The 22,861-nt window shown below is 62.8% G+C and overlaps 1 protein-coding gene and 1 long non-coding RNA gene across 2 annotated transcripts; both read left to right on the top strand.

The window, feature by feature from the left end:
• The first annotated feature begins 325 nt into the window (after positions 1 to 325).
• LOC123632568 lies at positions 326 to 2,358 on the top strand. The gene is made up of 3 exons (XR_006733395.1): positions 326 to 431; positions 1,169 to 1,196; positions 2,323 to 2,358. It is a non-coding gene; the product is annotated as an uncharacterized LOC123632568 (long non-coding RNA).
• Positions 2,359 to 18,962: 16,604 nt separating this feature from the next.
• Positions 18,963 to 21,672, top strand: GRIFIN (galectin-related inter-fiber protein). The gene is made up of 6 exons (XM_045542136.1): positions 18,963 to 19,003; positions 19,167 to 19,250; positions 20,438 to 20,501; positions 20,846 to 20,925; positions 21,021 to 21,180; positions 21,502 to 21,672. The coding sequence occupies exons 1-6, from the start codon at positions 18,963 to 18,965 to the stop codon at positions 21,670 to 21,672; spliced, it is 600 nt and encodes a 199-aa protein (XP_045398092.1).
• Positions 21,673 to 22,861: the final 1,189 nt, after the last annotated feature.

Below are 22,861 nucleotides of genomic sequence, written 5' to 3'. Positions count from 1 at the left end.
ATCCCCCCGGGAGGCTGGGCGCCCAGGTGTGTCTGCAGGGACCTCCCCCAAGACCCTTCCCACGACCCCCGGTGGGGGGCATGGCTTACAGCTTGGCTCAGGCAGGGCCGGTGGGCCCCTTAGCCGCCCAGTCCCTCTGAGGGGGGTCGGGATAATGACCCCATTTTACAGGTCCTTAAAGGGAAGCTCCTATGGAGGGCCCCCCACCCCCCGCAGCCCGAGAGCTGTCCCAGCCTCCTGCCCTTCCTGCCACTTCCTGTCCACTGCACCAGACTTGCCCTGAGTCTCACAGCGGGACCTCAGCGGGAAACTGAGGCTGAGAGGGGCTAGGTGCTTGGCTCAGGGGTGTCCAGCCGGCCTGTCTGTCTCTTGGATTCACACTGCCGCAGTTTCCATCTCGGCTCTGCTGGCTATTTGCTGGGTGACATTGGGTAAGTCACATGACCTCTCTGTGCCTCAGTTTCTTCAACTGCAAAGTGGAAATGATTAGAAGGCCTGCTTGAAGGGTGTCGTGAGGATGGCATAAGCTCACACGGGCGTCAGGCGAGGGTGAGAACAGGCCGTGATTGTCATGAGTGCCATTGTCATCGTTGCCATTGTCTGGCCGTCCTGCTGTACCTGGTCCTCGCCTGTCTTGGTCCCTGCGGGATCCCTGGCCCAGGCCCATGGTTTGTGCTCGGGGCCTAGTTTTAAAACATGAGCAGGAGCTCGAGACAGCGCCCTCTCCCCCACAGCCACGCCGGTGCCCCTCACGGGTTCCTGAGTCCCCACAGCCACGCCCTGGGGGCTGCTTTCATCTGCGAGTCAGGAAACCTTCCGAACAAGGCCACCTCCTTTTAGTTGGTGCCAAGGGGGCTGGCTGGTGGGGGGCTGGAGGAAGGCAGAGCTGGGGGTGCGGGCCTCGGCCCCTGGGGCCTGATGCCGGGCCCACTCCCAGGTGGGTGGACCGGCTCCGACTCGCCGCGACTCGCCACCGGGCACCGCTCCAGGCTGAGGGCGCCCACACAACGGCAGATCCGTGTGCCCAGGGGGGTCTGTGCAAGACCCCACACAGCAGGAGGGGTGGCCATGGGCAAGGGCAGCTGCCAGGACAGCAGGAAGGCCTGCCCAGGCCCAGGCAGCTCCCACAGCACCCACTGGGACATTCGTTCATTCATTTGTTCTGCAGACAGCCGGTTTTTGCTGTGTGGCCTTGGGTAAGTCTCTTGTCCTCTCTGGGCTGTGATGTCTCCCACTTGTCAGAGGAGCCCGACCCTCGCGATGTGTCAGCTGAGGGTCTCTGGGAGGGGGTGGGCAGGAAGTGCAGGGTCGGGGCAGCCACAGGCCCCGACAGTGCAGCCAATGGCAGCTGTGGGGCTGGACCCTCCCTGGTCTCCCCAGAGAGTTCTGGAATCTGGCTCTTGCCCACGCACTGAGTGCAGGGAGAGGCTCCCTGACTGTCCTCACCCCCTCTTCCTTCTCTCAGGGCCCCCGACAGTCCCTCCCTGCATGGGAAGGCATGGGGGGGGGCCTGGGTCTCCTGAGAAGCCCAATGGGGTGGCCCCTGCTCAGCCCCCGTGACAGATGGGGAAACAGGCTGGCAGGGGCTTCCCCAGCAAAGCCTCCACGGCCCTCCCCTCGGCCGGCCCTCCCAGTGCACATCCCCCAAGCTGCTCCCACCTCCCCACCAGGGAGGCCTCGGGGCAGGTTTGGGCAGGTCCTGGAGCCGAGGGCCCTGGGAGTGGTCAGTGAGGAGTGGGGCTGGGGCTCCCCCCTTGCCAGGTGGCCGGGGAGAGGCCGAAGAGTCAGTCAGGCTCCGCCTCCCCCAGGAGCGCCCAGCCCCTTTCTCCAAGACTCAGTCTTCTCAGCTGCAAAATGGGGTCATTTCCTGTCCCTCCTGCCTCACGAAAGAGCAATGGCAGCTGTGGGCACGAGTCAGTGGGTGCCCCACTGCGGGAGGACAGACAGGCTAGACCCCCTGCGCCCCGCTTTCAGGGCAAGGCTAGGCCCCCCATGCCCCACTTCCAGGGGACAGGCTAGGTCCCCATATTCCACTTTCAAGGGAGAGGCTTAGGTTCCCTGTACGCCACTTTTAGGGGGCAGGCTAGGTCCCCACATGCCCCGCTTTCAGGGGGTGCTCAGGGCATATCAGGCCTGGGTCCTGGCCAACAGCCACTCACACATAGCCCAGCCAGGGAGCCTAGAGCTGAGGAGTGGTCTGTCACCCCCCACGCCACAAAGCTGGGAGCCACAGGCAGAGGCATAGTCTGTTTGCGGTGCTTCCCCAGCGTCTGAGCCCAAGCCCAGACTAGGATTACACTCTCCCGGTCTGAACTGCCTTAGGTAGTGAGCTGCCCATCGCTGGAGGTATGCAAGCAGAAGCTAGCAGGGAGGAGCAATGGGGAGCCAAGCAGGGGACTGGAGACCAGGGTAATTGATTGACCTTTCAGATCACATATTGGCCTGACTTCCAGGATCCCCGGATTCTGTCTTCTAGGGACAGACAATGCTGGAAGGAGGGGAGGGGTCTCTAGCATGAGCTTCTGGGCCCAGGTAGGCTTGTGAGGGTGGAGTTGAATCAGCCCAGACTCGGGACCTCACCCACCCTTCAGGGAACAGGCTAGGCTAGACAACTGGCTGTTGTCCTCGGGCCACAGCCCCCGCCACCCCCGGCTGAGAGCCTCCAACTCTTTCATGCAGACTGCCAGCGCCTGCCACGGGCCAGCCACGTCCTGGGTGCTGCAGTCCCTGCCCCCGTGGAGCGTTAGAAGAGATAGTGCCACAGAGTCGGAGGGTGGAGCCTGTGGCCTCTGGGAGAAGATGACATTCCGGGAAGACTGGCAGGGGGAGCTTCCAGGGGTAGCCAGGAAGAGGCTCCAGACCAGAGGCCACCAGACGAAGGCGGGAGGCAGGAGAGCCTGGCACGGCCAGGGAGCAGCCGGAGCAGGAGGCGGTGACGGGAGGAGAGGCTGGCCCGGTGGAGGGCCAGGGCCGGCCTGGGGACACTCCTCCCCACCTTGCAACGGCTCCTTCCCGCCACTGGAGTTCCCAGAGGGGAGGGCCGGGACGTGGGACAATGTCAGGACAAAGGGCCGGCCAAGGGGCTGGGGGCCACGGGGGCTGGATTTACAGCCTCCCCTGACCCCGCAGAGAAACCAGCCTTGTTGGGCGCGGCCAAGTCACCAGCGACCAGCCTGGGGTGGGACGGCCGGGATGAAAGGCCCAGAGAAAGGATTAGCCACAGCCCAAAGGGCCACACAGGGCACCATGGCAACCGGGAGGCCGGCGCAGGAGAGCGGGCCCTGTGTTAACACCGGCCTCCCCAGCGGGGCTGGGGGCTTGTTAACCAGCTTACCAGGCTGCGGCCATTGACATGGAAATCTGGGCCCGTCCCCCAGCCTGAAAGGGCCTGTGCGACCCTGAAAGGAGGCAGGGCAGTGGGGAGGGCGCCTGCCGGCGGGCGGGCAGGGGGCAGGTGCCACCACCATCCTCCCCACACCCGCTCGGCAGCCCTGCAGGCCGGGCTGGGCCCACCCGGACCCTGTGTCCTTGGCCCACGCATCTGTGGTCCTGGCAGGGAATCCCAGGGGGGGGCTGAGCGTTACCCAGCCGGCAGCACTGAACAGGGTAGGGGGCAGACGTGCTCAGCTAGGGCCACGTTCTCCTGGTGGACGTGCTGCCCACCGCGTGGGGAAGAGAGGCAGCCTGGACGGAGCAGGGCCCGGGCACGGGCAGCGCCAGCACCCCAGAGGCCACCCTGACCCCGGGCTTGTCCCCGCAGGCTGCAGGCTCCAGGAGTGACCTGTGTCCACACCAGGAGACTGTCCCAGGCTGGCCTCGGCCACTCAGGCACGGTGCCCTCCTGTCTGGCTGGCCGATGTCCTGGCCCCTTGCATGGAGCCCCGAGGTTCAGCTCCCCTTTCTCCAACTCCTGGCTCCGCTGCCCCCACCGAGCGCCCTGCCCACCTGGCCTGGCCACCCCCGGGGCACAGCCCTAGGACCCTCTGCCTCAGCAGCGACCCCCTCCCAAGCCCCGTGCCGTCCCTCCTCCACAGCTCAGCACCAGCTGGGGCCTCTGGATCCCACTCCCTGCCCCACGATGGCTGCTCCAAACGCTGTGACATCTCCAGCCCCAAGCGTGTCCAGAAAATTCTCTCGTGAGAAGGTGCCCTGCCCATTCTCAGGGCCTGGGCTCGTGGCAGGACAGTGAGCTAGGGCAGCATAGGCCTGGCCTTCGAGACTGTCTGTGAAATCAGGCTGTGCTCTGGCAGGGCCGGGGCGGGAGACAGCACCCTACCCAGGCCGAGATGTGCCGGAATGCCGGCAGGCGGGGTGGGTGGGGGGAGCGGGGCAGGTGTCTAGGCCCCTGTTGACACAGGATTACCGCCATCTGGCAGCCCCTGCCCCGCAGGGCCCCCTCCCTCCGGGCTCTGGGCAGGAGCCAGGGAACTGAGACGGGACAGCTCTGGGCAGGGCCTCAGTCTCCCCATCCGGAGAGTGGGGTGCACTCGACGGGTCCAGAGCTCCAGGGCGGGGGTTGGGCAGAGGGAGTGGGGCCTGCCGGGGACTCTGCCCTGCCCCTGGGGAGGTGGTGAGGCTCCCATGGGAGCCAGAAGCTTCCAGAGCTTGGCCAGCGGGAGGTGTGATCGCAGCCCTTGCTGAGGCCAGGGCCCTCAAGGGGAAACTGAGGCTCAAGGGTGGAGGTGGAGCCCAGCAACTTCCTCCCCAACGCCCCCACACCCCACACTCCAGCCTGGCCTTGACTTCCCCGACCCGCCCCCGGGAGCCTGTCCTTGCCCAGGGCTCACTTGCACACGAGCACACAGAGCCGTGCAGCCTGGAGCCCAGGAGGCTGAGCACCCTCCAGACTTTCCCGGGGCAAGGTCACCTGCCAGGTCCTGGGCTCAAGGGCCACACTTGTCACCTCTTTTTACTAGTGGCCTGCAGCCCCTGGCATGAGCATCCCAGCAGGTCATAAATGGCCCTGCGGCCCTGGCCCTGGTGGGGGAAGCCCGCGGGGAGGTGGCGAGGGGGCCGGGGGGCCTCAGGGTCCCCACCCCCCACTGGTGTTGGGTTTCCTCAGGGCGAGGCCCAGCTGCACACAGCTGGCAGAGGCTGGGGGCCGGGAACTTGAGAAGTCTCTGTCCCCACGGCTCTGTCAGAGCCTGGGCCGGGCTGGCTGGCCCCCTCCGTCCCCAGCCCCCCAGCCTGCCATCTGCCTCCGTCTCTCCGGGAGGAGGAGGGGCCGGCCCACATTCCACTGCACCCCCTCCGTCTGGCCTTCCCAAACCTCCTGTCTGCCCTGTACCTGCTCCCAGGGGTCACACAGGCACCGGCCCCTCCCCTGGCAGCGTCTGGGGACCCTGATGAAGAAGTGCTCAGAGACAGCGCGTCCCTGCACCCACCGGCCTCCCAGGGGGTCTGTGTGCACGTCACCCCTTGTCCCTCCTGCAGGTGACCCCTCAGCCCTGGGACCAACTTTCATGAGGCTTGCTGTATGCCTGGTGGCCCCAGGCCCTGCCCAGGCACTCAGAGCAGAGCCTCACTTGCCAGGACAAAGAGTGCTCTGTCCATGGCTGCCCGCGGCTGCTTGTCCTGGGCACCACTGGGTGTCTGGCTCAGCTGGTCCCTCCATTCCCCGTGCAGGGGTCGTGGGGCCCTGGAATCGGGGAGGGTGGACGGGCCAGGGCTGGGCCAGACAGGTAGTCCTGTCCCGTCCTGCACTCAGGGTAGCCTGGAGACCGTCCTGACTGGATCTTCTCCGTGCAGGTCCTGCCTATGGTCACTCACCCAATCAGGGGCACCTGGGTGGGAGATGGGAGATCATGGGCCAGAGACAAGGGGAGAGGGTCCCAGAGGAAGGTACAGACACCCCTGGCTGAGGGCCAAGCTGCAGTGTCATTCTCGCTGATCCTCAGAGCCATTCCTGGAGGAGGGGTTCTGGAAGCCAGGCCGTAGCAGGGTGCGTAGGAGTCCACCAGGCAGAGAAGGGAGTGTCAGTGCAGGATTCATGGACATTTTCTGAACTCCTATGTGGGCCTGTCAGCTGGACCCAGGCCCCCTTGGGCACTTCAGTGATGCACTCCACACTTAGGGAGCACCTGCTATGTGCTAGGCCCCATGCTGGGCACACAGGACTGCCCTGTCCCTCCACAGAGGGAGTTGGCTGCTTGCTGTGAAGCCAGGGGTGATGGGAGAGTGAAAAGAAAGCCTGGCCCAGCTAGGGACAAGGTTCTTGAAAGGGAAGGTTGCCAGGCGTTGGGGTGGGGCAGCATGTGCAAAGGCCCTGTGGCTAGAAGGACAGAGTGTTTGATGGCTGAACAAGAGGCCAGTGTGGAAGCAAGGCGGGGACACCCAGTCTGGAGAGACCGAGGGGCTCCACCACACCCCTGTGAGTAGAGGGTGACACGATGTGGTTTGCTGGGGTCTTCCCTTCTTTATGGACCTGCCCCCAAAACCAGGCATCCAGCCATGAGAGCCCAGAGCAGGGAGTTGACTCAGGGTGGACTGGCTTGTGTTTTGGCTGAGGGGAGCAGAGAGGCACACAGGGGCCCAGGGCCACACAGTCCCGTACAAAGAAACGATGGACACAGGCAAACTGTTTACCTCCTGGTCCTCAGCTGCCTCCACTTCCCCCAGGGCCCCCACCCCCTCCCCCAGCACACACAACAGCCGCCAGGCGGGTCCCCTTTCTCAGGGGTTCCCTTTCTTGGCTCTTCAGCAAAGCAGTTGCTCGAGACTAATTGAATTTTCCGCCTGGGAAGGGCCGGGGAGTTAAGGGCAGGCGGCTGGGAAGAAGCTTGTTAACAGGCCTGGCCCCGCCCGGCCCCGCCCATGAGGCCTCCTCTGCAGTGGGGGTGGGGAGGGGGCCCTGGTGGCCTGGAACAATGGGCAGTCAGGAGGCAGCCCCCACCTCGGCCTGGGGGCAGAGAGGGCATCCTCAGGGGCCAGACATGACCCTCTGGGCCTCCATTTCCCGTCCTGCCCAAAGTGGGCTTGGGATGGGGGCATCAGAGCAGAGACCAGGCTCACCGACAGGAGTGGGGGGTCCACCCTGCGGGAATTGGGAGCCCGACCCACTGTCCAGATGGCAAGACTGAGGTTCGGGCAGGGGCAGGGCTGCGCCTGGTGGAGGGAGGGCTGGTGGGGGGCTTCCACGATGATGTTCACCCCCAACGTGCCATCCCAGCCCCACCGCCGGTATTTACAGAGCAGGGAAGGCCTGTGCAGATGTGTGCTCTGGGCGTGTGTTCCCCGGGTGCCTGTGCACACCCTGGCCCACCTGCCTGGGGAGGCAGCTCTAGGATCAGGGACAGGAGCCCGACTGTTCAGGGAGCTGCAGGGGTGCTGGGCAGGGGCCTGGGGGCTGCCCTTTCTCCATAAACTGCCCTGCCCTGCCCTGGCCTCAGGAGACAGCGCCTCCCATGGGTGCACACCAAGAACGCACCTGCCCCAGAGCCAGATGGGAGGTGACTCTCTGTAAGTAGGGGTGAGGGTCCCCTGGCTGGTCCCAGGCAACATGGGGTCACAGCCCTAACCCCACCTGTGTCCTGTTCCGGGGTCCCAGCCTGGCCCCACCTCAGCACTCCAGGCTGGCTGACGGGGAGAGCAGGTCGTGGGGCGGGCGCGGGGTGGCTGCAGGAGGCCGTCCCTGGAGGAGGTCCCTGAGTGGGCCCAAGGGGGACACGGGTGGGCGCAGAAGTCCAGACTGCAGACCACGGGCAGGGCTCTTGCACGGTGAGGCCTAGAGACGGCATTGGATGTCCTGCGGGAGAGGCTGCAGAGAGAGAGCTGTGACAGAGAGACAGAGAGAGAGGGGGCCAGAGACAGAGAGAGACAGAGACAGGGAAGGACAGAGACAGGGAAGGACAGAGAAAAGGGAGTGTGAGTGTGACCCGCCCCCCCCAGGGACAGGAGGAAGAGGCTGGATAGATAAGCCGCTGACTTGGCAGAGCAGATGCGATACTCCTCTTGGGGGCATTTTTTCCCCATCAAATCATCCTGGGCTCAGTCCAAGGCCCTCTCTCTGAGCCTCAGGGTGACAAACATTCCCCCACAAGATGCCCCATGGCCTTCAAGGGGTCCGAAAGGGGCCTTTCCCACAGCCTCTCCTGGAAACCAGGGCTCCAGAGGGATGACCGGGAGCGCGTGGGAGTCAGAGAGGCTGGCTCACCCCTGCCCTGTCCGCCTGTCCAGGCACCGAGTCCCCTCCGGGGCTGCCTGTGGGCTTCACAGCTCTGCCCTGGGCTGTGCCCCAAACAGGAGGGCTCCCGCCCTGCTAACCGTTCAGCAAACACCCACCAGCTCCTCGGGGGCCTGTGCCAGAGACAGGGAAGGGCCAGCTGTGGCCTGTGTCCTCTGAGAGTCCCCTTTCTTGGCAAGGTGGGGGCACAGAGGAAGCCGTCCATCCGTGGGGGAGGGGTGGCGGTAATTGATGGCTCCAGGAAGGGGCAGCAGGGAAGAGGAAGACCACCCATCGGACTGGGCTCCACCCTGCCCTTTCTCCCCACCACACCCTCCATCCTCCCGGTCCTCTTCCCTTAGCATCCTGCCCGTAGGGACAGACAGATGGACAGACAGGCGTGTGAATGGATGGGTAGCTGGACAGAGGGGTACAACATGGATGGGTGGATGGATGGGCAGAGGGGTGGGTGCGGGATGCACCGATGGACAGACGGACGGAGGCTGGAGAAGAAAGGTGGAAGACAGGTGGAGAGATGGGTAGATGAAGGATGGATAGACAGATGGATAAATGACATATAGGCAGGTAGGTAGTCAGTGAAATGAATCCATGGATGAACAGAGGGACAGATACATGGAAGGATGGGAAGATGGTGTGGCAGGAGAATAAAGTCTCTCCGAGATGTCCCCTTCCCAATCCCTGGAACCTGTGAATATGGTACCTTTCCAGCAAGAGGGACTCTGTTGATGTGATTAAGTGCAGAATCTTGGGATGGGGAAATCATCCTACAGTATCGGGGTGGGCCCAGTATAAGCACAAGGGTCTTTATAAGTGAAAATGGAGGCAGGGGAGTCAGAGAAGGAGATGTGAGGAGGGAAGCAGGGGTCGGGGTGATGCTATTGCTGGCTTTGAACATGGAGGAAGGGGCATGAGCTAAGGAATGCAAGAGGCCTCTAGAAGCTGAAAAAGTCAGGAAATAGATTCTCTAGAGCCTCCAGAAGGAACCAGCCCTGCTGACACCTGGCCACTAGCCTGTAAGACCCATTTCTGACCACAGAACTGTAAGATAATAAATTTGTGCTGTTTTAAGCCACTAAGTTTGTGGTAATTTGTTACAACAGCAACAGGAAACTGATACAGACGGATAGAACATATGGATAGATGGATAGATGGATGGGCAGGTGGATGGTGGATGGGTAGAGGGATGGATGGGTGGGTGCATGGATGGGTGGGTGGGTGGATGGATGGATAGAAGAGTGGATGGATGAGTGGACGGATGATCAGAAGGATTGATAGGTGGATGGGTGGATGATGGGATGGATGGATGGATGGATGGGTAGGTGGATGTGTGGATGGATGAATGGATGAATGGGTGGGTGGGTGGATGATCAGAAGGATGGATGGATGGGTGGATGGATGGTTGGGTGGATGGATAGATGGATAGAAGAGTGGATGGATGGATGGATGGATGGAGGGATGGGTGGATGGATGGGTGGGTGGATGTGGGGGTGGATGGCTGGCTGGATGGGTGAGTGGATGGCTGGGTGGGTGGGTGGATGGATGGATGGATAGAAGAGTGGATGGATGAATGGATGGATGATCAGAAGGGTGGATGGGTGGATGATTGAATGGATGGATGGGTAGGTGGATGGATGGATGGGTGGATGATCAGAAGGATCGATGGATGAGTGGATGGGTACATGGGTGGGTGGATAGTTGGTTGGATGGATGGATAGAAGAGTGGATGGATGAGTGGCTGGATAATCAGAAGGATGGATGGGTGGAAGGATGGCTCCAAGGCTCATTCCTTATTCATACTGAGGTGAACCCTGGTGTTGTAGGCTGGATGGTAGAATCCCTAGCTAGATGGCTGAGCAAAGGTCAGGGTTTAGACACTGCAAACTTCCAAGAAAACCACAATTCCTGGTAACTGCATGACCCAAAATATGAGCATTAGAACTTACTGAGATGGATGTAGAAATGGAAACATCCAGAAAACAGGCTGTGGTGAGACCTCATCCAGGCCCAAGGGGAATCCAGACAGCCCTTGTCTGGAGGGTGTCAGGGGTTAAGAGAAGGACCAAAAGGGAGTCCCCAGCCCCCATCTCTTCCCCCCTTGCTGTGGTCCGAGTCCAGCCAGCATTTCTCACCTGGCGATGTGGCCTGGCGGAGTGTGGAGGCCCAGCCCGTGAGGCTCACCTTCAGCTGAGCCCCCTCACCCCTCCCGCCCGGCTCGCTCACCGTCACTCATGCACACACGGGCACAGACACGCGTGCACACGCCTCGCCACATGCTCATACGAACACCGCGTGGGCAGCAGAGGGAGGGGCTCCACCCTGCTCTGCCCCTGACCTGTGATCTTGGCCATGCCGATCGCTGCCCTCCCCAGGTCTCTGTCTCCCCAGGGTGGGAGGGCGGCGGGGCGCAGGGGGCTGTGGGCTGGAGCCTGAGGCTGGGAGGGGCTGGGCCTCGGAGGATCAGTCCTGGCCCTTGCTCGTGTTTTTGACTACAGGCTTCCTCCTCCATGCCCCTCGGGGAGGGCCGTAATTAACGTCTTCCTGTTCAGATCAGGAGTCTGCTTCCAAAAACATTTTTGGAAGGATTATTTTGCAAAGGAAATGTTTTTGAAAGACTCTCGTGTCCCGTCCCAGCCCAGGGAAGTGGGAGCAGCAGTTGGAGCTGGGACAGCAGTGGGTGGGGGTGGTCTCTGGTGGCCCTGGTGGCCGAGCGGGCACGCTGAGCTCAGGGTTCTGGGGAAACGCATGGGGAGGGGGCAAAAGGGGCAGCAGGCGTCCCCCCCGCCATGCACTCATAGGCCCTCTGAGGGCCTCTCATTGCAGGACCGGCGGCCCCTCTCGGGCCTTGCGCCTCGACCTCTAGCGCCATTTCCCTCGGGAGGTCAGTCCCCTACTCTGCCTGCTCCTGGCCTGGCCCACAGCCCCACCTTCCTCCCGCCTCTCCGCTGACCCGCCTGTCCCCTGGAAGTGCCCCTGGGCTCTGTCCTGGGCCCAGCGTCCTGCCAATACTGACGGTCCTCCAGCCCCAGGGACAGGCGTCCTCCAGCACCACGGGGCCCGGGGTCCAGGCTGCCCCGCTCCCCTGTTCAGCTGCTCCCTCGGACGCCTTCTGCTCCCTTTCTGTCCTTCTTGCACTTGGTGCTCGCTCGGGCTTCCCCGTCTTGTCCTGTAGAAGACCCTCCACCCACTACCTGAGTCACACACACACACACACACACACACACACACACGCTTTCTCTTTGCTTTTATTTAATTTTAATTTTTTGTTTGTTTGTTTTTTGAGATAGTCTCGCTCTGTCACCCTGGCTAGAGCACAGTGGCATCATCATAGCTCACTGCAGCCTCCAACTCCTGGGCTCAAACGATCCTCCTGCCTCAGCCTCCTGAGTAGCTGGGACCACAGGCACATACCACCATGCCTGGCTAAGTTTTTCTGTTTTTGGTAGAGATGGGGGTCTCGCTCTTGCCCAGGCTGGTCTTGAACTCCTGAGCTCAAGGGATCCTCCTGCCTGGGCCTCCCAGAGTGCTGGGATTACAGGCGTGAACCACCACGCCTGGCCTCTCTGCTTTTATTTGCCATCCTGAGAAGCAAAATTTTCACCCATCACAAAACAAACAGAACCCCGGTGTCTGGGGAACAACCAAAGTGGGTCACTTGGCAGACACTCGCGGCTTTCAGAAGGAAGCGCCTCTCTTCCCTGGGAGGCGTGGGCGGGGGCACGTGAGTCCGCAGACTCTAGACCAGGCTCCTCGTCTGCACGTGGGCCCTCGGGCTGCCCACCTCCCGCCTGCCCAGATGGCCCCACCCTGCTCTGGGCCTTGCTCTGTCTTAGCTTTTGGTGGAGAATGTCCTCATTGTCCACTGTGGCCGCCCGGCTGCCTGTGCACAGCAGACGTTTGATACGTGTTTGTTGAATGAATGAATGAGTGACTGGGTCATGTGGAACTAGATAGAGGGTTTTGCAGTAAAGACACTTTCATCTCAAAAGACCACCCCTCAGTTCCTGCTTCCCCAATTCCCAGGCCCCCCTGGACTGGGCCCCATGGGTGGGACAGCCAGGCTCCCCTGACAGTTCTCCTCCGCCTCGGTTCCTGCCCCGACACCAACTCTGTAATTGCCAGCCCACTGTGGCACTCCCCTGCCCTCTGGCCACCTCAAGCTGGGGGACATTCCACAAGCTCTGCCCAGTGCTGGCCACGCTGCTCAGAGGACATTTCCCAACCCCCTGGGGACCCAAGGAAGGGGTGGAACATTCTATTGGAGCCTGCTAGCCAGCTGGATGAGCAGTGGCCAAGTGTGACATGCACGGGGGAAGAGTGTCCAGCCAGGCCATGTCCTTGCCTACCACTCATGTCCTGCGGCCCCTCAGACAAGTTCCCCAGCCTCTCTGAGCCTCAGTTTCCCCTCTGGGAAAAGAGGGGGGCTAGGAGATGGGCCTATGTAGAGCCCGACCTGGTCAGATTGGGATCCTGGGGTTCTGGTCACTGTGGGGTCCCATCCCTGCCACCGGCCACCCTGGCTCAGGCACCCCCAATCCTGGAAGGCTGCCTGGCTCAGGGGTCCGGAGGGGGATTCCTCCCTTGGGGTCTGGGGGCTGGTCTGGGTGTGCCCCCCACAAGCTGCCCCCCAGGGCCACGCGCTCACTGGGTGTCTTTCTCCCTCCCCTTCTCTCTCTGCCACTGCCCCTTCCTGGACTGTCTGCAGGTGCCTTACCTGCCTCCACCTGTCACTTGATCCTCTCTAGCCATCACTTCTCCCTGTGCCACTTCCTCGGGGCCCAGCGGTGTCTCAGCTCTGGCGTTTGCTCCTCTGCCCGCCACAGATGTCCTGGGACTGGCGTGAAGTTATTTTGGGAGCCGGCAGCTCCCCTGGGTCTTTCACAACAGCCTTGGTGGGAGCTTCGGAAGCCGGAGCCGTGGTGCGCATCCCCTCGGGGCTGCAGGGAGCGTGGTGTGGGGACACAGTGCTGACTTCCCTGTCGGAGGTGGGACAGGAGCTGGGGACTCCCTGGCTGTGCGGGGCCTGCCCTGTGGGGATTCTAGGGTGGGGGGCACACCCAGACCAGCTCCTTCCCCCAGCCTGGCATGCGTGTCTGTGCCTCGGGGTGGGGGGATGCCCCAGGCTGTCTCCCTCGTGGCCTCTGACCCACCCCTGACCCCCCTTGCCCCATGCACTCCCCAGGCTCGTGATCTTTTGTGGCTCCAATACTGGTCACCCCCCACCCCCCAGAGTCCCCTTCCCGCTCCGGCTGAAATAGGCCCCTCCCCTCCATCCTGCACCGTCTGATGGAAATATGACACAAGCCACAGGTGCAATTTTACATTTTCTAGTGGCCTCATTAAAAAAACAATTTTAAGCAGGTATAATTAATTTTAGTAATATATTTTATGTAATCCAATATATCGGAATTATGATCCTTTTAACATGTAATCAATATAAAAATTATTAATGAGATATTTTACATTTTTGAGGGGTACTCAGTCTTCAAAATCCAGTGTGTTTTTTATACTCACATCTGAATTCGGACATTCCAGGTGCTTAATGGCTACGCTGCTGTCGTGTTTTGCTGTCTTCCTAGCATGCGACATTCTCTAGAATATTCTATGTATATGCTGGGCTATTTATCATCTGTCTCTCACACCAAAATACCTGCTCTGTGAGCACAGAGGCTGTCGGTCCTCATCACCGTTGTACCCCGAGCCCACAACCGCCACGCGGTAGGCGCTCCATAAACGCTTGTGGACGGGGGATTGAAGGCTGCGTGGGTCTGGCCCCCCTCCCCTCACCCACCCCCCAAAAGTGGTCCCGACCCCCAGGGCACAGAGCGGCACGCTGAGGTTCAGCCTGGGGCAGTCTGTGGAGGGGGCTGGAACCCATGCTCGGCTGGCCCGTGTCCCCTCCGGCCCTCCGTGGCCCTGGGCCTGATGCCGGGAGAGGGGGGGCCCCCCTGTGTCCTCGAGGCTCCACACCCCCGTCTCAGGCCAGCTTCAGGATCCCCCAGCCACGTTCTCATCTAATTGTTTTCCCAGCTCTTCCTTCCTCCGCTGCCGTGTCTGTTTACAAACCTGGTGCAGCCTGTGTCCCTGGAGCCCCGTGCCCATCTGGAGAAATCATCACGGTCCCCCTCCAGACCAGATGTCAGCTGGGCTGCTCTGCCCTGCCCCACCCCGCCCTGCCCAGCTGCCCCCCGGGCTCTCGTACCTGGCTGAGAGCCCCAGTGCCCAGACAAGCCTTTCTGATCGGCCTGTCTGGGATAGTTGAGCTTCCTCAAAGATGGCGGCCCTCTTGGGTTCATGCACTGTTGCTACTGGGTCAAGGTCCAAGGGGTCTACACAGCCCAGCCAAGGTCCCAACCCCGTGAGTGCTGGACCCCACCCCACCATTCCACTCCCTCCTCCTCCCACCCAGGACTATTAGGGAGCCCTCCCCTCAGCCTTAGTGCCCCCACCCAAAGCATCACCAGAATTACCAATGGTGCTTGGTTAGGTCCAATTTAATGGTGAGTACATGTGCTGTTCGTTTTTCCATTCTTGAGATACTGCACTGAGCAGAATGGTCTCCAGTTCCATCCAGATTGTTGCAAAAGGCATTAATTCATCTTTTTATGGCTGAGGAGTACTCCATGGCATACATATACCCCATTTTATTAATCCACTCATTAATTGATAGATTCCACATCTTTGCAATTGTGAATTGTGCTGCTATAAACATTTGGGTGCAGGTGTTTTTTTGACAAAAAGTCTTCTTGTCCTTTGGGGTAGATTCCCAACAGTGGGGTTGCTGGGTCGCATGGCAGGTCTGTCATCAACACTTTCAGTTCTTTGAGGCATCTCCGTACTGCTTTCCATAGGGTTGTCCCTCAGGCACAGCCTTCCGACCAGGCCCCCTCCTGACCCTGCCAGGCTCAAGCAATAATGTGACAGGGGGACGAGTACTTGGCCCAGGGTGCCCTCAGCTTCTCCCTCAGTAAAATGGGAACGAAACCTTCACCTAGCAGGATGCGAACGGGTGTGAACTCAAGTTGAGGGCTGCAAAGCCAGGGGCCATTGCTAACAAACGGGGAACCAAGGCAGAGCGGTGGGACCCACAGGCCAGAGGAGGCCCTGTCCTGCCCCCGCCCCGGCCCCACCCCTGCAGTGGCAGTTAAGAACGCCAGCTCAGCCTGCCTGCCCGCCGTGCCAGGGAGAGGGGTGGTGTCAGACTGGCAGCCCCTGCTTGGCGTTGGCTCCAGGCAAATCTTATCAACTCACAAAATGCCCCCGAGTGAGCAGATTCTCTGGGAGATAAGAGCCTCAGGGTGGGAAGCACAGCCGTGGACAATGGCCGGGCACTGGGTGGGCAGCTTGTCCAGGAACAATGCTGGACCACTGAGGGTTAATCAGGGAGTGGGCAGGGCTGGCAGGAAAGGCCAGGGGGGCTGGAGCCCAGCCAGGCAGCAGGGCTGGGGGTAGGGACATGTCTTCCCCATCCCCATCCTGCCCCTTCACACATCCAGACCCTTCCTTGCCCAGGGCTTTTGCACACTCTGTTCCCTTTGCCAGGAACACTCTTCCCCACTTCATGTGGCCAGCCGCTCTCTCTTCTGGATTCAGCTTGGATGTTACCTCCTCCAGGAAGTCCTCCTTGACTGCTCATTTCAGGGCCAGGTCCTGCCCCCCCCACCCCTGCAAGGTACATGATTGTCATTCTTCATATTTTCCCTTTAGAGCTTTTTATCATAATAGTAATTAAATAATGGGAAGCAGGATTTTGGCAGTTAGCATCTGCCCCCCTTCCTCAGATACCGGAAGTGCTGTGAGGGGCAAGCACTGTGTCTGTCTGTCTTGTTCCCAACACACGGCTTGTCACCTAGCAGGTGCTCAACAAGTATTTGCTGAATAAGTGAATGGGCAGCCGGTTGCTTCCCACGGAGGACCCGATGGTGAAGGCCTGGCATGACTCGGAGCGCACAGTGGGGCTCCGCTGGGAAGTGGCAGGTGTTGGGACCAGGACGAGCTGGGGTTCCCCGGATTCTTTCCCGCATCGCCTTTCCCTGCACCTGGGGGTCTCCATCTGCCCTGAATCAGGGAGGCAGGGTCATTGCACCATCCGGGCACCTACTGTGTGCCCGGAGCTGCTCGCTGCTGGCAGGAGAGTGAGGGAGGCCCAGAGGGCCCGCGGGTGTCAGGCGCAGGTCTACTCCTCTCCTGCAGAGCTCTGAGGGGCCTGGGCAGCTCCTGGCACACAGTAGGGCCTCACTCAATGGCTGGGATTAAAAGCGCCCTCTGTCTCCCGTGAGGGAGATTCAGAGGCGGGAGTGACCCAGGAAGGTCCTTAGGAGATGGATGAACTTGGAGCCACTGGGACTAGGGACAGGTGAGTGTGGATGGGACAGGGGATGGCTGGGGATGGCTGTTAGAGATTCAGAATGGCCAGGTGAGGAGGCACCAGGGGTGAGGGGCCCCGTCCCCTCTGCAGAACTGGGTCAGCCCGGGATCAGCTGTCCCCAACCATGGTCAGTTCCAGTCTTTAGCAGAACTCGCGGCCAAGTTCCTACCAGGGGCCTCACAGCGGGAGCAGCGGCCAGAGTGCTGGGCCCGCCCTGCAGCTGCCTTTGTTGGCTGCCAGGTGTGGGGCTCGGTTTCCCCATCTGTGAAGTGGGCTTTCCAACTGCCCTGGCTCTCTCTACACTCGCCTTGCTTCTCCTGCCTGAGCCGGGGCGCGTGCCCAGGTGCCAGGGCCACCCAGCGCCCAGCCAGGGGCGGAGCTGGCCCGTGGCCATCCGTACTGGCATCAGCGCCTGCCCCTGCCTGGCGGGGGCTCTCTGGAGCCTCCTCGCCGAGCAGGGACTGAGAAGTTCTGCGCTGACCTCACCGTCCAGCCGAGCAGTTGCAGGTGTGGACTGGGGGTGGGGAGGGGGTCCTGGGGAGGGATTGGAGGCTGAGAAGACAGCTTGGCCTGGCCTGAGACCCCTGAGAGCCAGGCATAGCACCTGGAGCCACCCACTACTGGGCCAGGCCGCGTGCTCAGTGCAGGGTGGGAGGGGCAGGAGTGCAGGGAGGGTCAGTGGGGTGGGCCAGGGAGCCCACAGGCCACACCCTCATTGTGGGGCCATGGGGTGGTTTCTTCTCTCGGAGCCTCAGTTTCCTCATCACTCAAATGGGTACAACGATGCCTAACTCCAGGAATCCCATGGAAGCCCCCAGAAAGATGAGGCAATCCTTGCCAAATTGTCCCTGGGAGATTTGTGCCAGGCACCTCTGGGGACATACAGCCCCACCTCTCATCCCGGGGCCCAGCTACCCTGCTCTTGCACCTGCTGCTTCCTCTCCCTGAAGTACCCTTTCCCCACCCCCTTCTAACTCCTACTCATTCTTCAAGACCCACTTTAGGTGCCTCCTCCTCCAGGAAGCCAACCCTGATTGCCCCCACCCTTCCCAGCCTGGTGAGAGGCTCTGTTTCCAGGAGACAGTCCAGCGTGGTGTTTAGGAGCAAGGACACTGGGGGACTGCTGAGTTCAGATCCTGGCATTGTTACTCCCTCCCTGCGTGACCTTGGGCAAGTGGCTTAACCTCTCTGTTTTTATACTCTTCTCTAATAGGAGGATCACATAGTGCCGTAAATGTGACAATGCAGGTACAGAGCTTGGCTATCGCCTGGCACAGAGAAAGCACTCGATAGATGGTGCTGCTCTTCTGCGGTGGGCAGGAAGTGTCCACTGGCGTCCCTGAGTGCCAGCCCTGGGCTGGGCACCGCCTGGCGATGGAGGCTGCAGGGCCGAGCATGCGCCCTGTCCTGGTGCAGATCCTCCCGGAGCCTGTGAAAGTCAACAGCCCGGGGCGAAACCGCACATCCGGGTGGGTGTGCAGTGGGACAGGAGGTGGGGGGGCACCCGGGCAGCAAATCTGTTTGCTCCTGGGCCCTAAGCCACGGCCCCCGGCAGCCAGCACCAGCCAGCCACTCAGGGCACTGCCCAGCGCGCCACCCTGACCCCCGAGGCTGCAATCGAGGTGGGCCGGGGTCGGATCTGGGACCACAGCTTTGAGGCTGAGAACAGCGGGTGCCTGCAGGGCCAGGCCCGCCACAGGGGGTCCTTGGAGCCTCTGTCCCCAGCCACCCTGGTTCTGGCTTCCAAGCTCTTGGCTGTCCGGTGCTGAGAGCTTTGGCAGCTCCTGGCTCCCGCCTACATGGGAGAGGTGCTGAGGCCACAGTCAGACAGGGTGAGGTCACAGGTGCGCACTCCTGCCAGGCACACGTGGAACTGTGGGGTGGAGGCCCAGGTGAGGCCCTCAGCCTGCTTTGTCCTGGGGGGGTCCTGGGGGCACCCAGCTTCCTGAGGGCCGTGGACTCCCAGGCTGGGTGTGAACAAGCCTGGCTCACACCCCCGCTGGCCTCGAGGGCCCCTGAGGTGGGGGCTGGGGCTCAGAGGGGTGAAGCAGCGTCTCAGGACTCCCCGCCCCAGGCAGCAGCACCCGGGGCCTCCTGTCCAGCGAGTGTGGGGGCCGAGCCCCCCCCATAGCCCCCTGGCATGCAGCGGGGGCTCTAGGCAGCTGCTTCCAAGACCCGAGGTCCCTCCACCAGCACCCCTGCTGGCCCCAAAAGGAGAAGACAGGGACAGAGACGGAGTGGACAATGACCAGGTCCCTGTGTCCAGGGTGTGGCTTCCCCAGGCCGCCCTCCCTTGCCCAGGGGACAGGTGTGGAGCACAGAGGTTGGCATTGCTGAGCCGGACTGCTGAGCCCAGGGGACAGCTGGGGAGACCTAGGCCCAGAGGCCAAGAGCCTGTTCCAGTCCCCTGACTCCATGCTCTACCCAGCCCTGGGCCCTGGGCACCGGCCAACTCGGTACCCAGAGTCAGAGCTCCATGTCCTCACCTAGCAGCTGAAGCCAGGACCGCCCCATCCCAGGCCCACAGGACAGGGGACAGGACAGGGAGGAGGGAAGCGGCTCTGGGCTTCACCCTCCTGCCAGGCCGCAACGGCCAGGGGCTTCCCTCCTTGCCCCTAGGGGAGACAGCTATGGGGCTCTGCTGCCTGCTGGCCCAGGATGGCCAGGGAGGATGGGGACGCGGACGTGGCAAGGGCAGGCCACGTAGGCCAGGGCTGCCCCCTGCAGGGCCACAGCCATCCCTGCCACGTGTTGGGCAGGAGAGAGGAGGACAGAGCGGGCTCTGCATCACCCTGCACTGCCCAGTGGGCAGGTGCCAGCCAGGGACCCTTCCTAGTCCCCTCCCAGCCTCAGCCGCCCCACCCTCCCACCCAAACCCGCACACGCCCCGGCAGCAGCACCCGTGGAGAGGCCAGGCGGACACAGGGCCAGCCCCCCCACAGTCCCAGTGCAGACTGGGCTGGAGGAAACTGGGCAGGAGGAAGCCCCCCCAGGGGATGGGGGCTCAGGGAACACCTGGGGGTCCGGAGAAGTGCCATCTTCTTGAGGCCCACGGGCAGGTCACAGCATGCGGCCCAGCCACCTGGAGGCACACACTTGCTCTCACACCCAGCCCCCGCACAACTCGGGGGCGCACCGTCCACGCTCCCACGCACTCACCTGCACGGACAGCCCTGGGACTCTGTCCCAGCCGGGGTCAGCTCAGGCCAGCTTTCCTCCCTGGGGGTCCCCACGGCTGCCCACCTCCCTCCACGCTGTCCCGGGGCCCAGCTGGCCCCTCCCCTTGCTCAGCCTGAGGGGCTGAGGCTCCGCCAGGAGGGGCGGGGGTGGGGTGGGAAAGGCCTGCCCCCACGATCCCCGTCCCCCAGAGCCCTGGAATGCGCTGACCAGCGCCCGCCTAATCCCGCTCTGTGCCCTGCGGGGCCGCTGAGCCAGCTGGGGTGGACGCCGGTGCCAGGGTGGGAAGCTGGTGGGCCGGGGGCGCAGGCTTGCAGGTGGGTCTGTCCTGCAGCACCAGGTGGTCAGATGGACCCCAGGGGCCAGGGCAGGGGTCCGAGGGCACACCCCTCCTCCACCTTCACTCGGCCAGACAGGAGGGTTGGGGTCTCTGGAGTCGGCTAGTGACCCCAGAGGAAGAGCCTGGGCCAGGGTCCCCATCTCTCTGTGCCCCCCTGCAAGGCTGGGGGAGCTGCTTTCCCAGAGGCCCGGGGACCCTCGGCAGTGGGGCCCAGGAAGCTGGCGAGGGGGGATGGGCAGGCAACCCCGCCCCGTCCTCGTGCTCGAGTGGACGGCCAGCTGGCAGGGAGAGGCCCGAGGGCCAGGGGGGAGGGAAGGGCACAGTGACCTTGTCAAGCCACCCGGGGTGGGGCTCCTGCCCACCCCGCCCCCAGCCCACCCTGCCTATATCCCCGGCTCCCCCGCCTCGGCCGCGACCAGGAGCAGATGGCCCTGCAGGTGGGTGAGACCAGGGCCCGAGCATCTGGCCACACATCCTGGACTTGGGGACAAGGGACCAGGATGGGGTCTCCCTGAGCCACCCGTGCCCTGGGGTGCTGGTTCCACCCTCTGATCTGAGAGGGCGGGGGCCAAAGGTCCCCAGAGCTGGCCTGGGTGCCGGATCCTTCCTGCTCTCTGGCCCCTGTGATGAAGGAAACATGAAGAGGAACAGGGTCCCCACCGGGTCGGGGACAGCTGGCTGGGGCGGGGGTCCTCCCAAATAAGTGGGGTACGCAAGGGAGAGAGGAGGCTCCAACCCCGTGGGGCCTCTCTGTCCCCCCCACCCCATCTTTTGCGTTCAGTTCGAAGCCTTCTGTGCAGGGGGCCTGGCCCCTGGCTGGAGCCTGCTGGTCCAGGGACAGTCCGACTCCGGGGAGGACAAGTAAGGGACACCACCTCCCGGCGCACCCCTCTTGGCCCCGGGCGGGGGGCTGGCTTAGCCCCACGGGGCTCTCACGACCTGCATGACGCCCCCAGATTCGAGATCGACTTCCTGTCTGAGGCGGGGGACATCGCCTTCCACATCAAGCCGCGCTTCTCCAGCGCCACCATGGTGGGCAACGCCTGCCAGGGCGGCCGCTGGGGCGAGGAGGAGGTGTCCAGCATCTTCCCGCTGGCCCTGGGGGAGCCCTTTGAGGTGATGGGGGGGCCTGGGCAGGGCTGGGGGGTGCAGGAGGCTGGGGCTCGTTGTGGATGGCCCGCAGGCCAGTGTGCCCGTCCCGCTGCGTGCGGGGGTGGCTGCCACCCTGGCTACCAGCCACCCATTCCGGGAGGAAGGAGGGGCCCCAGGCTCCCACATGGGGGCAGCCTGTGCTGGGGTGGGGGTGCTGTGTGTCGACGGACCCTCGGGCCGGTGTGGCTTCTGTGCTTCCTGGAGCCGCCAGCTCAGCCACGGTAGATGCAGGACCAGACGGCGGCTCTGTGGCTGGCGCCCAGGTCACTGGCTCCTCCTGCCCAGATGGAGGTGAGCTCGGACGCGGAGCACTTCCACGTCTACGCCCAGGAGCACAAGGTGCTGCAGTTCCCGCACCGCCAGAGGCCGCTGGCCACCATCACCAGGGTGCGGGTGCTGAGTGACCGCCACCTGGCCCAGGTGGAGCTGGCCAAGAGGGGCCTGAGCTGGGGGTAACGTTCCTGCCCCCTGCCCCGGGCCCCACCCAGCCCTGCCCCTCACTGCCTGTCCCAGCAGGGACCCTCTCCAGCCGGGAAGGGGGCTGTCAGCTTGCTGTCCACCTGCTCCTCTCCCGCCATGCCTACCTGTCCCCGCCCCCTCTGTGCACGGTGGTGGGAGCTAAGGCGCGTGCCTTCATGCTTGCAGGGACAGGGGCTACTGAGCAGTCCGTGCGCCCCAGGAGAGAGCCTCAGCCCATCTCACATCCAGGGCGCCTGGAGCCCCACAAGCAGGGGAGGGGGTCTGTGGATCTGTGTGCCCCCCCAGCTCCACCTTCAATAAAATCTGAGCAGGCTGCCGCGCTTGGCTGCTAGGGGCTGGGGGTCCCTGAGGCTCTGGGGAGGGGCCGGGATGGACCTGGGGGAGGGGTGTCAGGTGACGTCCAATGTCAGGAGGGTTCTTGGCCATGGGCCAGAAGGGCAGGGGCTACAGTCCTTCCCCAGGGCCACAGGGCTCACATCCCTCACTGCTCAGCCCTGGGGGGAGGGCTCGGCCCTGGGGGGTGCCCTGCCCAGCCCACGATGCCGTGGAGGCCCTGGAGCTTCCTCCCCCCTCACTTCCTGTCCGGGCCTTTCCTGTTTCTCTGCATCCACCTGGGACCTGTTCTGGAAACTCCTGCATGCTGGGGAGAGCCGGGGCCAGGTGTAGGGGGGAGGGAACAGCCTGGAACACCCAGGAAGAGCCACCTGACCACCCATCCCCCGCCCCTCCATCTCTCAGCCTCAGTTTTCACACCTGTTCAATGGGGCTAGTGGCCCCACCTGGTGTCTGGGAAGGGCCCCAAAGCCGGGAGGTGCGGTGACTGCAGCGGCTCATGCAGTGGGATTTCCTGGTAGCTTTCATGACTGTGTGCCAATTTCAATGTGACTCGCCCACACTGGTGGTCGTCTATTCACCTCTATCTCGCTGTACCTACCTACCGACCTACCAATCCCTCTGTCCACATTAAGCTGGTGACGTCACAGCTTAGGCCGAGACTGAGTATTCAGCCTCCACAAGTGAGTTATTCGGAGAAAAGGATCAGGTCTGGGATGGCGCCGCCAGGAGAGCAGACAGGTTTAGGGCCCCGGGCTTTGGAGCAGCTGCCTGGTTTGTGTCCCAGCTCTGCCACTCTCTGTGTGGCCCTGGCAAGTCCCTGAGCTTCGGG

This window comes from Lemur catta, chromosome 2 (assembly GCF_020740605.2).
Source record: "Lemur catta isolate mLemCat1 chromosome 2, mLemCat1.pri, whole genome shotgun sequence".
In the NCBI taxonomy this organism is placed as follows: domain Eukaryota; kingdom Metazoa; phylum Chordata; class Mammalia; order Primates; family Lemuridae; genus Lemur; species Lemur catta.
This window is presented reverse-complemented; position numbering and strand designations above follow the sequence as displayed.